Genomic DNA, 15,277 nt, shown 5'->3' with positions numbered 1-15,277 from the left:
CCTTGAACTCAGAAATCCGCCTGCCTCTGCCTCCCGAGTGCTGGGATTAAAGGCGTGCGCCACCACGCCCGGCTCTTTTTTTTTTTTTTTTTTTTGGTTTTTCTTTAGAACAAATGATAAACAGAACAGACAAATTAAATAAATACCAGTTCAACTTTTGACTAAAACATGGGATCTTGATCCAAATTAGACTCAGCCTAGAATTCACCATGGTGCAACCACAGGTTATTTTCCATTTAAATGACCTTATAAAGCTATCTAGGGTCCAAGGCCTGAATCACTCTTTAGGACTCTTAGCTGTTTTCACATGTTTACATTCTGTAAAGCTTCTTCCAATGGACCTTAACATCCTCAGGACCTAGACTAAAGCAAAGCCCTTGTAGACTCCAGATACGAAGTGAAGATCCCTACACATCCTGTTTTGTTTCATTCTCCCTGACAGATGTATTTGTGGGACACAACTATGAGCATATGACAAAGAAATTATGAAAACTTTACTATTATTATTGTTATTATTATTATTAGGTATTTTCTTCATTTACATTTCCAATGCTATCCCAAAAGTCCCCCATACCCTCCCCCCCCACTCCCCTACCCACCCACTCCCACTTCTTGGCCCGGGGGGTTCCCCTGTACTGAAGCATATAAAGTTTGCAAGACCAATCAGTTGCTTTAATAAAGAAATCTTGTGCTTTGCTTGTTTGCTTTAAATCTCGAAGTATGTGAGAACCTAGGTGTTCTTATTCAAGAGTAATAAACGTAATTTGAGACTCATCATATTTTCCCACATTATTGGCAAAATTTTAGAATAAACAATTCCATTATATACCCTTAAATAAAATATGCAAAAGTTTTTAGTCTATATAAGAAATTAGAGGCTAAAATCTTGTCATTTGGGAATGACATTGTTCTATTAAGAGGTCATACATAGAGGTTTGCTTGAGAAAATAATTTTTTTAGATTAAGTGTGATAATCTTTTAACAAGCACATAATAATGTTTTGACCCTTTTCAGGTTCAAAGGAATGCATAATAGATTTTTTAAATGATGGAACACGTTCAAGATGTAGTTCTAAGCATTAAGGAGTTTGAGGAGGGAATTGTGAATTTGAGACTAGTCAGCACTATATAGTAGGAATCTGTCTTTGAAAATCAAAGGTTTCTAATCTTAGATTCTCTTCTTGTTGCTATGATAAATTACTCTGATAACAAGCAATTTAAGGAAAGGGGTTTATTCTGGAATACTGTTCCAGGATATGGCCCATCATAGTTGGGGAGTTAAGGTGTCAGGAGCTTGGCACTGCTGGTCAACACTTTGTGCAGTCTAGCGTCCCCTACAGAGAGTGGTACTGCCTACATTGACATGATCAAGATAATCCCTCATAGGCATGCGCACAGGCCCATCTCCCAGCTGATTCTAGATTCTGTCAAGTTGACAATGAAGACAAAGGCTTACACAGGGAACAGAGTGTTCTCTATAATGCACAGGGGCCTGGCTTCAATTCTTGGCACTGCAAAAATTCAATTAATAATAAAAAAGAATAAAATATAAATCTTACAGCTAAATATAAAAGTAGAGCTGGGTTAGAAATAAAGAGCAGCTGGGCAGTGATGGCGTACGCCTTTAATCCCAGCACTTGGGAGGCAGAGACACATGGATTTCTGAGTTTGAGTCCAGCCTGGTCTACAGAGTTGAGTTCCAGGATAGCCAGGGCTCCACAGAGAAAACCTGTCTCAAAAACAAACAAACAACAAAAAAACCCAAAACAAAACAAAACAAAAACCAACAAAAAAAGAAAGAAAAATAAAAAGAAATAAAGAGCATAAAGAAAAAAAGAGAGTTTAAATTTGATTGTAAAAAAAAAATAATTCTTAATATAGAGGAATTTATCCTGTAACGTATTACCTTAGAGACAAGTATTAAAATCATGTTTCCAGTTGTCTATTTAATGGTCTTCAGCGACCCTCAAACAGATTATCATATGACGTCAAGTCAAAACCAGGAAAGTTCGTGACTAAAATCAGAATATTACTGCTGAGTATGACCTTACTAATGAAAACATTAAGAGGTATCATTCAATATCAGAATCTGTATTTAGCTTTGAAAAAGGGTCCTGAAACAATGTGGTCTAGTCACTTAGGTTAGTAAATTTCCTTGGTTTCTTACCCTTAGTCCTTATAAAACTTACAAACTGTGTAGTTCATCACTGTTTTGGACAAAATAGAGGTTTCTCTGTATAATTTGGTGAATATTCAGACATAAGAGATTCTTAAAATAAATACAGCTTTATTATATTACAGAGACAGTAATAGTAATCTTAAATTCAAACAATGCATACTTGATTTAATGAATAAGAATGATTCATGAGTAATCAGCCCTGAATTAATGTTATACAAATGAAAGCTATTATAATTCTTGAAAATAGTTTGTCTGTTAAGTTGTTAAATATTTCCCTTTGAAATTTTGTTTTCATTATCCCTTTGCTTAACAAAACATAACAGAGATCCAATCGCCTTTTCAGCACATTTCAGTCTGTCCAAGGCCAAACCAACTGATTGCAACTGAAAGTTCAGTGTATCACTACACTCTCTGCAAGTCCACAGTGACATTTCATTGATATTTCCTTATTAGTTAGATTTGCAGGCTGTGTATGAAATATTGTCTTAAGAGATAAAGTGTTTCTACCTGATCTTGTCTGCACTTTAGAAAAGGGCCATATCTCTGTTTGAAGTACTGAGAGGCGCTTTATGGTACAACATTCACATACAGCTGAAAGCGTTTGTAAAAGCCATGGTGCCATGGGGCTGTATCCATAGCTAGGCAGTTAAGAGCACTGGTTGCTTTCTTTTCAGAGGACCCAGGTTCAGTCCTCAGAACCCATATGATACTAACAACCTTCTTCTATAACTGCATATCCATGGCATTCAGAGCCCTGTGGCCTGTTTGCATACCAAACATCCACACATGTTCATGCAGGCAAAATACTCATTAACAGAAACAAAAATAAGCAAATCTTTTAAAAATCGTCATCTGCCTTTTCTTGGAGTATACACTTCTTTCTCTTGATTAATCAGTTTTTTTCTTTCACTTTTCAGCAAAGTGAGTACTAAGCAGTCAAACCAAGGGAACTGTTACTATAATGCAGGCCTGCAGTGGAGCTGGGCATGGCTATAAAATAAGGATTAAGTTTTGCCATGTTACAGTAAAAGCTGGAAACTTGATTTCACGGGTTAGGAACTGAGTAGACTGAGCAGTAGAATTGGGTTGGTGGCATTGACCACATGTAGAATTGTGGCTGAACTAAACCTTAAGTAATGGCCAGGATGCAGGCATTGTAATTTTCCCCCCAGTGTTTTAAGTCATTGTAAGAAAACAAAACAAAAAAAAAAAACATACAAAAGGTTAAATTATTGTTACGTCAATTCTGATAAAGTGGAGTAAAGGAAGAAGTGACTAACTTTATTGTTGAGGCTCTGATATATTTCTTTCTAACTTTAATTTGGTCTTTTAACATGTAATTATTCATAGTACATATAAGTTTTTATATTTTTTTCTACTTATGTTAGAAGTATTTTCTTACGTGGATCATATCTTCCTCTACCATTTTAGTAGAAGTATAATATTTTATGATATGAATATACTTTAATTTATTTAGCTATTCCTCCATTTTAAAAAAAATATATTATTATTTGTTTTTGAGACAAAGTCTCAGGAAGCTCAGACTGGCCTCAAACTCACCATGTAGCCAAGGATGACTTTGAACTTTTTTGATTCTTCAACTTCTACCTCCTGATTGCTGGGATTATAAGCATGTGCTGCTAACATTTCTAGTCTGTACCATGGTGGGGATGAAGCCCAGGGTTTCATTCATACTAGAGAAGCACTCTAGCAACTGGGCACAGCAAAGTACAAGAGGTGTGGTTTTATCATATCATACTCAGCCATGCTGAACAATCTTCTTTTCAAATAAGAATACCAAATACAATTTTAATGGGCTATAAATGACTGTGTATGTACAGTTTTCTGCACCTTTTGCTAACAGCACTTTCTCATGTATATAATCTATGTTCATATCCTAGGATTTCCTACACCCTAAACACTGAGTGATTGTATATATTTTCCCAATCCAGATGGTTTTGCCCAGTCTTTAGTACTTTTGTTTTATTGTTGTGATAGAATTGAAGGCATTTTGTGCCTTTTGCATTTTTATATCTTGGAAATGGTGTCATATGGCCTAGAGTTCAATAGTAATAAGTGAAGCAAGGTTACATTGTGTTTTTTTGTTTTGTATCTGCCAATCAAGTTAATTATTCTTTCACTTCTTGTGAGCTAGACCTTTCTAGTAGCCAGATTCTGTTCATAAACCAGGAGGTGTATTAATGTGTATGTGCAATCAAAGCAGTATGGTAAGTGCTGGAATAGAGCACTTGGGGACCATGGAGGCTTACCTCAAGCTAGAGCAGAAGTGTTTTGGAAAGGGCTTGTTACCTTGAGTACGTATTTTTTGTCTTGTGTTGAGTCAGCCATCCTCCAACTTACGGAGGTACATGGACATTGATGATCACTGTCCTGTGAACATCAAGGCCGTCACTCTTTATTGTCCCTCTGTACACCACTTTACAATGGAACTCGTAGTGGATGTGTCTTATTTCGTTAGAATTGGTGTTCTTAGGTTGTGGCTAATGAATATTTTTTATATCCTTGATAAACAGCATTAGATGGCCTTCTGTTTCTATATACAGAGCATGAGAGTCTCTATTTCAGTGTACTTTTGTCAACACTGTTTTTTATGTTGACGAATGTGGTGAGTAATATGACATCTCTTTTCATTTTCATCTCAGTTATTGACATAGCCAGAGATATTTTCATGCATTTCTTAGCCCTTTTATGTGCTCCACAGAGTTTGTATTTCTATATCAAACCTGTCTTTTAAGAAGGTTGGGATAGCTGTCTTACTCTTACTCATATATTACTGATTGATTACTGATTGTTCCTCCAAAGTTATCTTCTTTTTTTTTTTTTTTAACTCTGGAATTTTATTTCAGTTACTATTTTTTCCAGTGAAAATATGGCAGTTGTGTTTTGGTCAAGTTTATAGCCTTTTACATTTGTCTTTGCATTTCCTTTCTTTTTTTTTTCTTCTATCAATGAATAGTTGTTACTTTAGGAATGATTTTTTAAAAAGTATTTCTACTATTTTAAACATGTAATTATCTCAGTATTTAATGAAGTTCAAAAATAGATGCTACTAAAGTTCAAATTTAAATGTATTTTTTCCTACCCTTGTCTAAAAAATCTTACAGATTTTGAAATACACTGCAGTTATTTTTTAAGGTTTATTTCATTTTTATTTTATGAGTATGACTGTTTTGCCTTCACATATATGTACTGTGTGTGTCTGGTGCCTCCACAAGCCAGAAGAGGGCAACAGATCTTTGGACCTGGCATGATAGTAAGCTACCGGCTGGGTTCTGGGCATCAAACCTGGACCCTGTATAAGAGCATCAGCTGCTTTTAACTGCTGAGCCGTCTTCCCAGCCTCCCATCCAAATGATTTTAGTAATGATTTCTAGTTTTGACTTTCAGCTTTCTTTGTTGGTGGTTTCAGCTCTGTTCTCCCTCCTTGTCTCTTAGGTATGAAGCTCTCTTTCCTTTAGTGCTGTCCTGTTTGATGTTTGTCTGGATTCATGTGGAACAAGAGACCCTTCAACAGCCTGGTGTTTGTTGTAAACAGAAGGTAACTCTACAAACCATTGCTGCTTTGATTTGGGTATAATAAAATATTCTCCAAGCTACAAGGACATTATAGTGTAATTCCATCAAAACAATTTTCTGCTTAAAATTTTAGCATTTAAAAAACCTAGCAAATTTTACTTGGCATTAAAAATTAAGGTAAGTAATTAATACATGAGGGAAACTTTCACTTAAAACAAAATACAGTTTACAGTTTTGCAAGACATGTATATGTTAGGCTTTTCCTAGAAAATTATTGATAATCAGATCAAAAATATTAATACAGGGTGAGCAACACATGTCAGGGATAAAAGTGCTTGGCCCTTGATAACACACCTGATGATCTGTGGTCCAGTGGTGGAAAGAGAGAGCCAAGAGCTCTATTTGCACGCTCTGGTCTGGTGATGCAGTCCATGTTTGTCCCCACTCCTGTTTTCACCTCACCTTCTGACATTTACCCATTGCTTCTCTAGCCATCCTAATTGAAGATGCTTATTCTGTCATCTTAGTGATTGTGGCCTCTAACCATGTCTTCCGCAGTTTACACACTGTGTTGTGCTTAGAACTGGCTAAAGCCAACCCCTCGATAAGGATGTGACCTCCATGATGAGTTAGAAGTTATATAATGTGTCTCCTCTGGTTTGGAACTAAGGTAATTCTGAGAAATTGCTGACAGAGTATTTCGTTTTAATGAGGTCAGGTGTAGGAACAGTACTTTTGTGCATTGTGCACAGCCACCCTTACCTAGTGCCAGCTGTCTTCCCAGAGGCACTGCTCTTTGAGAATAACTTAGTTCAGAAGCAGCTATACTGATGTGTACATGTGAAAACCAGTGTTGACCAGATCAGAGTAAAGAGTCAGGAGTTATCTTTGATACTATCACAGGAAAAAACAGATCATCATATCACTTCTAAAACTTTACTTTTAACTGAAAGCATGGCTTTTTGTTTTTGTTTTTTTAGAAAAATGTCAAAGCATGCCAGTGCTTGCTAGTATTTATGTACAGTTTGGCAGCAAGGAGAGTTCTGCTTTCAACTCTCTTTTATCTTCTTTTCTGGGCTTGGGGACCTAAGCAAGAATATCTCTGCATTACCTAATGGAATGACTGCCCCTTTTATCAAAGATGGAGATATTTTGCTTTCATAATCTATGAAATCATAAGGAAGAATAATGATTTATCTGCAAATAGAATTTTTATTTTATTTTTTTAATTTTTTTTTTTACATGCATGCCTTGGCTCTTTTAATAAGTTAGGATATAAAGCAAACAAATAAAGCAAACAAGTAAATAAATAAAAAAACAAAACCCATAGCCTTTTTCCTAAGACAACTGCTAGTCTTTGCATTATAAGAGGAAGCTTCACTGTCTTCAGAAACTGATGCTTCTTGGTAAAGAGATAAAATTTCCTTCTATAGAGGGAAGAGTGAAGGAAAGATAAGCTGGCTTCCCCTGAGGCCAGTAAATAGTGAGAGTTCAACTTTGTTTTCTTTTTCTTTTTTTTTTTTTTTAATTAGGTATTTTCCTCATTTACATTTCCAATGCTATCCAAAAGTCCCCAATCCCCTCCCCCCCAATCCCCTACCCACCCACTCCCACTTTTTGGACCTGGGGTTCCCCTGTACTGGAGCATACAAAGTTTGCATATCCAATGGGTCTCTCTTTCCAGTGATGGCCGACTAGGCCATCTTCTGATACATATGCAGCTAGAGTCAAGAGCTCCGGGGTACTAGTTAGTTCATATTGTTGTTCCACCATAGGGTTGCGGATCCCTTCAGCTCCTTGGGTACTTTCTCTAGCTCCTCCATTGGGGGCCCTGTGATCCATCCAATAGCTGACTGTGAGCATCCACTTCTGTGTTTGCTAGGCACTGGCATACACTGTAGTTGTCTTCAGACACACCAGAAGAGGGCATCAGATCTCATTACAGATGATTGTGAGCCACCATGTGGTTGCTGGGAATTGAACTCAGGACCTTTGGAAGAATAGTCAGTGTGCTCTTAACTGCTGAACCATCTCTCCAGTCCTTCAAATAGAATTAGCAGCACGAAAAAAGGGGTAAATGCTTACTTAGTGTCATCTTTTTAAGATTATATTACTGATTTTAAAAGACCAGAACACTGATAAATGAAGTCTCTGAATAACGATTTGAAAGTGGAATGTTTATGTGAAGTAGCATAAACACAATAGCACCATAACTCCATTTAGCATGTTACTAACATATTTTACTTTTCAGTGGGTTGTAGTAAGATGTATTTAAGCTATTTCACTGTTGTGGGGTTTTTTGTTTTGTTTTGTTTTCTTTTGTTTTTCTATTTGTTTTATTGTAGGCACAGTATAAGTCTTAGCTATGTTGACTTATCTTAATTTGTCCATAAGGCTGTATGTAACCCAATTGCTATTGTGTATTAATGCTTTCTTGTTTACCTCCAGCTTACCAGCATCCAGTTCACCTGTAATACTGATATAGTTCAGTTCCGACAGCTCTATCTGGATGACATCCGTAGGGCCTTTTTCCTCGTATCCTTTGCTCTGGGATTTTTAAGATCTTCCAACCTTTTTAATAGTGTAAGATGATATAGAAGGTGTTTCTGCTTGTTACTTAATGGTGGTGATTGAGGCTATTAACACTCTTCTCAACTTGACTTTTCCACATGCATAGTTCTCACCAAAAATTTGGAGATGGCAGGTACGAGACATTCATCTCAAGGATAGAGAACTTACTTAGCAAGCCCTGGGCTCAACCCCTACTAATTCAAACAAAGACATTTTTAGCTATAGGAAAGTGACAGTGGATATGTTCCACCATTCAGTGTCTTAGCAGTTAAGAGTTTTTTCAGTTGTGCACACACTCCTTAGAAAATAAAATATTAAAGCTAAACCTGAATTCTCCTTTCAACTCTTAACTCCTGTCTAATTTCTTCTGCCCTAGAAGAAACTATTAGAAGTTTGCATTTTGTGTGCTTTCCTGAGGCTTATCAGGTCATAGCTGTCTCATGGCTTTGGCTCCATCAGATGAATTACTGAACATTACAAGTTTGAAAGACACATGATGAAGCCTCAGCTCAGAGGGACCTACTGGCAAGCTGCAAGAAAGTCATAGGGGATTATTCTTTTTTAATTTTTACTTAAATTTTCAGCTCTACTGAGGTAAAATTAATAAAAATTTTAAACATTGGAGGTGTATAACTTGATGCTTTGACAAACACAAGATGATCACGCAAAGTAATTGTCACATCCTCACCTGTTCAGCTGCCATATGCATTTCATTCCTCCTTTCTTTCCCTCCTCCTTCACAGTTCTTTTCCCATCCTTTCTCCTTCCCTCCTGTCCTCCCTCCCTTGTGAGAATAATTAAGATCTACTGTCTTAGCAGACTTCAACACAATACAGTTTATTAACTATTACCATACTGTTCCTTAGCTGTCCAGACCTTATTTAAATAAGATAATTGAAACGTTTGTCCTTTGACCAATCCCTTCTTTGCCCCTCTTCCTAATCCTTCTAGGAAGTCTACTGTCTTCTCCAACTGTTTGTTTCCTTTTCTTCATTTTTTTGTAACACTCTGTTTTCCTTTTCTTCATTTGCTTGATCTTGTTCAACTGAGTGGCAGCTGTTTCTACCCAAAGCATCTCCTTAGCCAGCCTCCTGCCTCTGACCTGAACCACTGAACCAGCTCTGTAGACAGCCTCCTTCCTCTGTCTTCTGATGCTTGTGTATCACAAATCACATGTGTTTTATTATGTCACATACCTGAACTGTTTGCTTCCAGTATTATTTCCACAAAAAGGTGAAAGTTCACAGTTTTTATTAACATGTTAGTAAAGTCTATATTAATTTTTTACTGTGTCTTTCAATGAGCCATTAGATCTTACCACACCTATCTACTGTTTGATGATGATGTAATGTAATTTTCCACTATGTCTACCAATTTTACTAGCATATCTAAGTCACCTTAAGACAATTTCATTCACATTTATGTTCTTAATACGTACCTTTGTTTCAGACAGGTACTAAACAATAAATGCTGGTTTGTTAGGTAGGAACTTAGCAAATGGCTGCATGGATACCTTCATGGTTCAGCTCCCCGGCTCAGATGCTGCATTTTCTCTAGTTGTCATGGTTTCCTTGCAGCGTCTCATACCAGGTCTCTGTGCCATGTGTGTTGTTAAAAGATCTTATTTTAACAAGAACCTTCACTGAGTCAGGCGGCACTTTGAGTACTTTGCTATAAGTCCTGGACACTAACAGGATTGATACTTAATACAAATCAAAGTTCAAGAAGTGTAGCCAGCATAATGGTGCAGCAGGTAAAAGCCCTCTTTGTGTGTGTGGTGATTAGTTTTTGTCAACGTGGTACAAACTAGAGTCACTGGGAGGAGGAAACCTCAGTTGAGGAATTGCCTCCATTAGATCACCTGTGGGCGAGCCTGTTGGACATTTTCTTGATTAATGACCCAGTCCACTGTGGGTGCTGCTGCCCCTGGGCTGGTGGTCCTGTTTGCATAAGGAAAGCAAGTTGAGCAAGTCATTATTAGCTAATGAGTAAGCAGCATTTCTCCATGGTCTCTGCTTCAGTTTCTGCCTCCAGGTTCCTGCCTTATCTTCCCACAGTGAAGTACTCTGATACCAATGTGTAAACCACATAACTCCTTCCTCCCCAAATTGCTAGCCATTATTGCTTTATCACAGCAATAGAAGGTAGTGAATATACTGTGTAAGCCTGACCTGTGGTTAGTTCTCAGAATCCACTGTAGAAGGAGAGAATGAACTCCCCAAAGTTGTCCTTTAACTTCTAAACTCTCACTGTGAGTATTCCTGTGCCCATGCTCATGTACACGTATCATACATAATACTAATATTAATGATAATAATAGTTAGTTCAATAAATGTTTAAAATGTTTGGCATTCTCTATTGAGTTATTCTAAAGTGTATTTATATATAGAAAGAGAGCCTCTTGAAGAACCTATTCTGAGTTCCACATGTAGAAGGCACATGATGAATATATATAAACCCATCTTGTAGCTGAAAATGTATGATGTTCTAGCCTACATCCTTTTGAAAAAGTCATGAGCAACAACTGCAGACATAGTTCATCTTGTCACTGCTTGAGAAAAGGAAAGTAGGCTTCTCAGAAGTCGCCAGCAACTCCATGATCCTAATAGTTTTCAGATCTTTGTGATGTGCTCACCAAGGATGCTCTCAACCATCCCTTTCAAACAATTCATGATGATTAAACGGATAAAAAAGCAAATTGCTTTTGTGGTAGAATTGGCTTTTATTTTCCTAAATGAAAAAGAGATCTTAACAAAACTCATGGTTCAAAAGCTTTGGCTAAAGTGGCAGGAGAAACAGGCTTGAACTCCTGTTCTTTTTACCTTCACGGTAAATGAGAATGCACTTTGCAGGTGATCTGACCTAAGCTCATCAGGAAAGCATGCCTGATTTGGATGTAGAGTTGGAAATCTTCCACTTGCAAGATCATCTTGACAGTTAAAGAGGAATAAATGATTCTGAAAGAAAGAAATTGTATAAATTCAGAGTTGTGTCGGTATTTCCTTAACTGTGTAGGTTTTCTTTTTATTAACTGCATTTTTTGGAACTGGAAATATAGCTTCTATTAACAGGTAATTTTTTAATATTTATTCAATTTTGGTTTGTGTGTGTATGTTTTCAAAAAGCAGCAACTGCTCTTAACTGTTGAACCATTTCCCCAGTTCCTTTTCCTTGTTTTATATTCAATAATACAATGCAGTATAATACGATAGATAATAAAGGGGATTAGCTTAGAGACCTATTTTGTTCATTCTACTATGATTCAGTTTTAGTAAGAGTTGCTTTCAGAGAATTACTGAGTGTTTACCAGAATATAACTTTAGTCACAGTGTGAATTCTAAATCTTTACTCTTCCCTTTACCATTCTTTAGCTTCGACCTTGCCTCTGTGTATTGCTTTCTGACAGTGTTTAGTCCTTTCATGATGGGAGCACTCATGATGTGGAAGGTTAGTTTTCTAATTTATTACTTGCATTAAGTGATTGATTTAAAGATTGTGATACTAAGTTTGTGTAACATGTGGCATTAAGATTGTAAAGCCATTGTCATTGTAACAGAGATAGTCTTTCAGTCTTGGCACTGATGGAGGCAACCCTCTAACCCTAGCTTCCAGATATTGTTAATCTTTCCTGTATTCTTAAGACTATTTGACTACAAAAGAATAAGGATTCTGTTAGCCCAAGAAAATTATCATAGGTCATTAAAGGCTGCCTGGGAGCTGTGATTGAAACTGCAGTGTTGCTAAAGATGATAAGGTTCCCTGACACCATGGGTCTCCAACCACAAGATGGCCACTCTGTTCTTATCCTTTCCTTGTTCCTAGAGTTGATGAGTCCTTTCAACAGATTTGTAATTGAGTATTCTTTTTAATGTGTCAAGCACCAGCTTAGTGTTTACACTATCAGTGTGGTTATACGTTCAGGTTTCTAGAGATAAATATTATGGTGGGATACAGTTCATTGTCTTTAATATTATGGTATTAGTTGCCTTTCTGCTGCTGTAATAAAATACCCCAACAAAAAGCAAGTTAGGAAGGAAAGGGTTTGTTGTCGGTTACAAATCCAGAGAGGACACCATCTATCATGGAAGGATGGTACAGAAGCATAAATCCAGCCTGGCAGTTAGGACGCAGAGAGATCACAGTTCGTCTGCACACAGGAAGGAGGGAGAAAACAGGAAGTGGAGTGAGACTGTAAACTCTCAAAGCCTGCTCCCAGTGATGTACTTCTTCCAGTAGGACTTGGCTACCTAGAGGTTCATAATCTTCCAAACAGTACTAACGGTACCCAGTGGAATACATGTGTCTGTGGGGAACATTTCTCATCCAAACCAGTATAGTGGTTATACTTACCTGTTATCTCTACCAAATTTCTTTCTATAGTTCTTGGCACATTTTATGTAGTTTATTTTATTTTACAGATACATGAGTAGTAACTGTTGAAAGTGTATATCCTCTTAGTAGGAGTTTTCTTACTGCACCAGTTGTACTGACTTTCTTACTATACTAATAGAAGTGTAATTTAAGAAATGGTAAAAAGATAGTGGGCATTTTCTCATGACCCATTCTTTACTCTCTGTATATGTTTTCAAATTACTTCATTAAGCATGAGCTTATTTCATGAATAAAATAACATTTTTAAACTCAAAAAAGAAATACTAGAATAGCTGAGTCATGTTTATGGTGTTATAATATCTAATAACAAGCCAAGTCTAGAATGCTGTGTATAGTAACAACAAGCTGTGTAATTAACTTGCAAACATGAACATTGTCATGAATCAGTAGAATGTCCCACCTAGTGCAAAATTTGGAGAAGATTTTAATTTGAAATACATGTTAATGTTTGCTGTTGTTCTTTGTGTGTTATTAGTTTTTACATCAGTTCTTACTCTCCTATGTGACAGTTTCGTGTTCTATCTCTGTGTACTATCAATTGGTATATATGAGTTATTTGAGAGATTGAAGGTTGTTTTATAAGCAGAACATGTTTCAGGTATCTGTTACCAATGACATCATTTGTTGTTCTTTAAAACAGATTTTAATTCCTTTTGTTCTTGTGATGTGTGCTTTTGAAGCAGTTCAGATAACTACACAGCTGTCCTCAAAAGGGTAAGATAAATGCTTAAGAAGCCCTGGGTTTCCCTACTTTTCATAAATGAGAGAATGTTTGAAGATATTTCATTTGATTGCTATTAAAGCTTTGTAATACAACTTGTTTATTATAAAGTTAAGATTATTTTTCACTTTTAGATTTCAACTGTCATTAGAGGAAATTGGTTAATTTGGGCCTTTAGCAAACAAATCTGCTCTCTTTTCAATAAAACATTGGAATGTTATTCAGGCTAGTGAAGACTTTCTCTAGAAAATCGTAATTTTAAATACTGTAGTTAATTTTTTGTCTTTTATGGCATAATGGCACCTAAAAAAATGAAAAGGGCTATTATTGCAATGTCTCTTAGCTTCTTTCTTTTTTTTTTTTTCTGAATTTGTTAACATTTAAGAACATATTTTGAGTAAATAGTCTTATATCACATTCTTCTTTCCCTTTTGTACCTCCCGGAGAGCGTCTCCCCCCCTTCAAAATGTGCGATACCTTTCATTTTTTATCATATTCTTTAAAATTTATAAAATATTGCAATAGTAAAAATGAGTATTATAAAAGTTGTTTGATATAAAACAACAATAAATTGAACAGTCTTATGTAGATGTTTGTCTATAGCAATACTGAAAATATATGTTTTTCTCGATATAAATTTTAAATAACTCCAAATATATTAACTGTATAATATTTTAAAATAATATATCACTATTAGTTTTTTTTAGTGAACATAAATAGATAAAGTCTTTTTGTTTGTTTTGTTTTTAGTAGAGCTTAAAATCTTGGCTCTTACTGTGATATAAACACAAAATAAGAACAGTTTTTGGACATTGGAGTTCATTGTAATAAGGCTGAACTTGAATGTCCCTCATATCACCAAAGAATTTTACCTCCATATTAGATAAGCTAAGAGTTGGCAGTTCTGCTGCGCCAAGGAATTGTAGACACAATTTTTGGATACAGATTTCCTGCTATGGTCAAAGCTATTTGACTTGAGTTATTGTCGTCATTCTCAGTCCATAGGGAATAGGTTACATTCATTTAAGAAATGGTGTATGTATTAAGATGATCTATCCATGAAGTCATTTCAACTGTTTCAAAGAACAATGACTCTGCTTGGAGGGTGGCACAGACGTAAGGTGAGGGGAAGATTCTGGTTCATTGGCTGTGATGATTTTGAAAAGCATTTATCTCAGAATAAGAGTAATTTATAAGCCGGGCGTGGTGGTGCACGCCTGTAATCCCAGCACTCGGGAGCCAGAGGCAGGAGAATTTCTGAGTTCGAGGCCAGCCTGGTCTACAAAGTGAGTTCCAGGACAGCCAGGGCTATACAGAGAAACCCTGTGTTGAAAAACCAAAAAAAAAAAAAAAAAAAAAAAAGAGTAACTTATAAAGTCCTCTTCTTTAAAATTGATACAGTAATTATAAATATCGAGCAAAGCCTTAAGTCTCACTCTTTGCTGTTCTCTTACAATCTTGGCTTATTTCTTAAAAATATATTAAACAAGCTGGGTATGGTGACACACACTTGTAATCCCAGCAAATGGGAGGCAGAGGCAAGTGGATCTCTGTGAATTCAAGGCCAACCTTGTCTACAAAGTGAGTCCAGGACAGCCAGAGCCATATAGAGAAACCCTGTTTCAAAAAACAAATGAAAAAAATTATTAAACAAAGTTTTAACCTCATTTCATTTTATATGGGTTGACATGAACTTTTCTGTATATCATTAATTTGCAAAAATACATATTGACAAATGTATGCAAAGGATTCTGTATTTTCAGATATATCTGAAGCTATCAGTCATCAGCATTCAATATTCTGAAAGAAAAGTTGTCAATCAAGTACTTGCCGTTTTTTATTTATTTATTTATTTATTTTGTTTTGTTTTTTTTTTTT

The 15,277-nt window shown here is 36.1% G+C and overlaps 1 protein-coding gene across 2 annotated transcripts in view; it reads left to right on the top strand.

The window, feature by feature from the left end:
* Pign (phosphatidylinositol glycan anchor biosynthesis class N) overlaps positions 1-15,277 on the top strand; it is a 127,880-nt gene that overhangs the window by 83,617 nt on the left and 28,986 nt on the right. For both annotated transcript variants that reach the window (XM_021156326.2, XM_021156318.2), the window contains exons 24-28: positions 5,635-5,737; positions 8,164-8,250; positions 11,302-11,357; positions 11,658-11,733; positions 13,319-13,392. In XM_021156326.2, coding sequence (XP_021011985.1) covers positions 5,635-5,737; positions 8,164-8,250; positions 11,302-11,357; positions 11,658-11,733; positions 13,319-13,392 — 396 coding nt within the window. The remainder of the gene's footprint in view (positions 1-5,634; positions 5,738-8,163; positions 8,251-11,301; positions 11,358-11,657; positions 11,734-13,318; positions 13,393-15,277) is intronic.

This window comes from Mus caroli, chromosome 1, assembly GCF_900094665.2.
Source record: "Mus caroli chromosome 1, CAROLI_EIJ_v1.1, whole genome shotgun sequence".
Taxonomy (NCBI): domain Eukaryota; kingdom Metazoa; phylum Chordata; class Mammalia; order Rodentia; family Muridae; genus Mus; species Mus caroli.
This window is presented reverse-complemented; position numbering and strand designations above follow the sequence as displayed.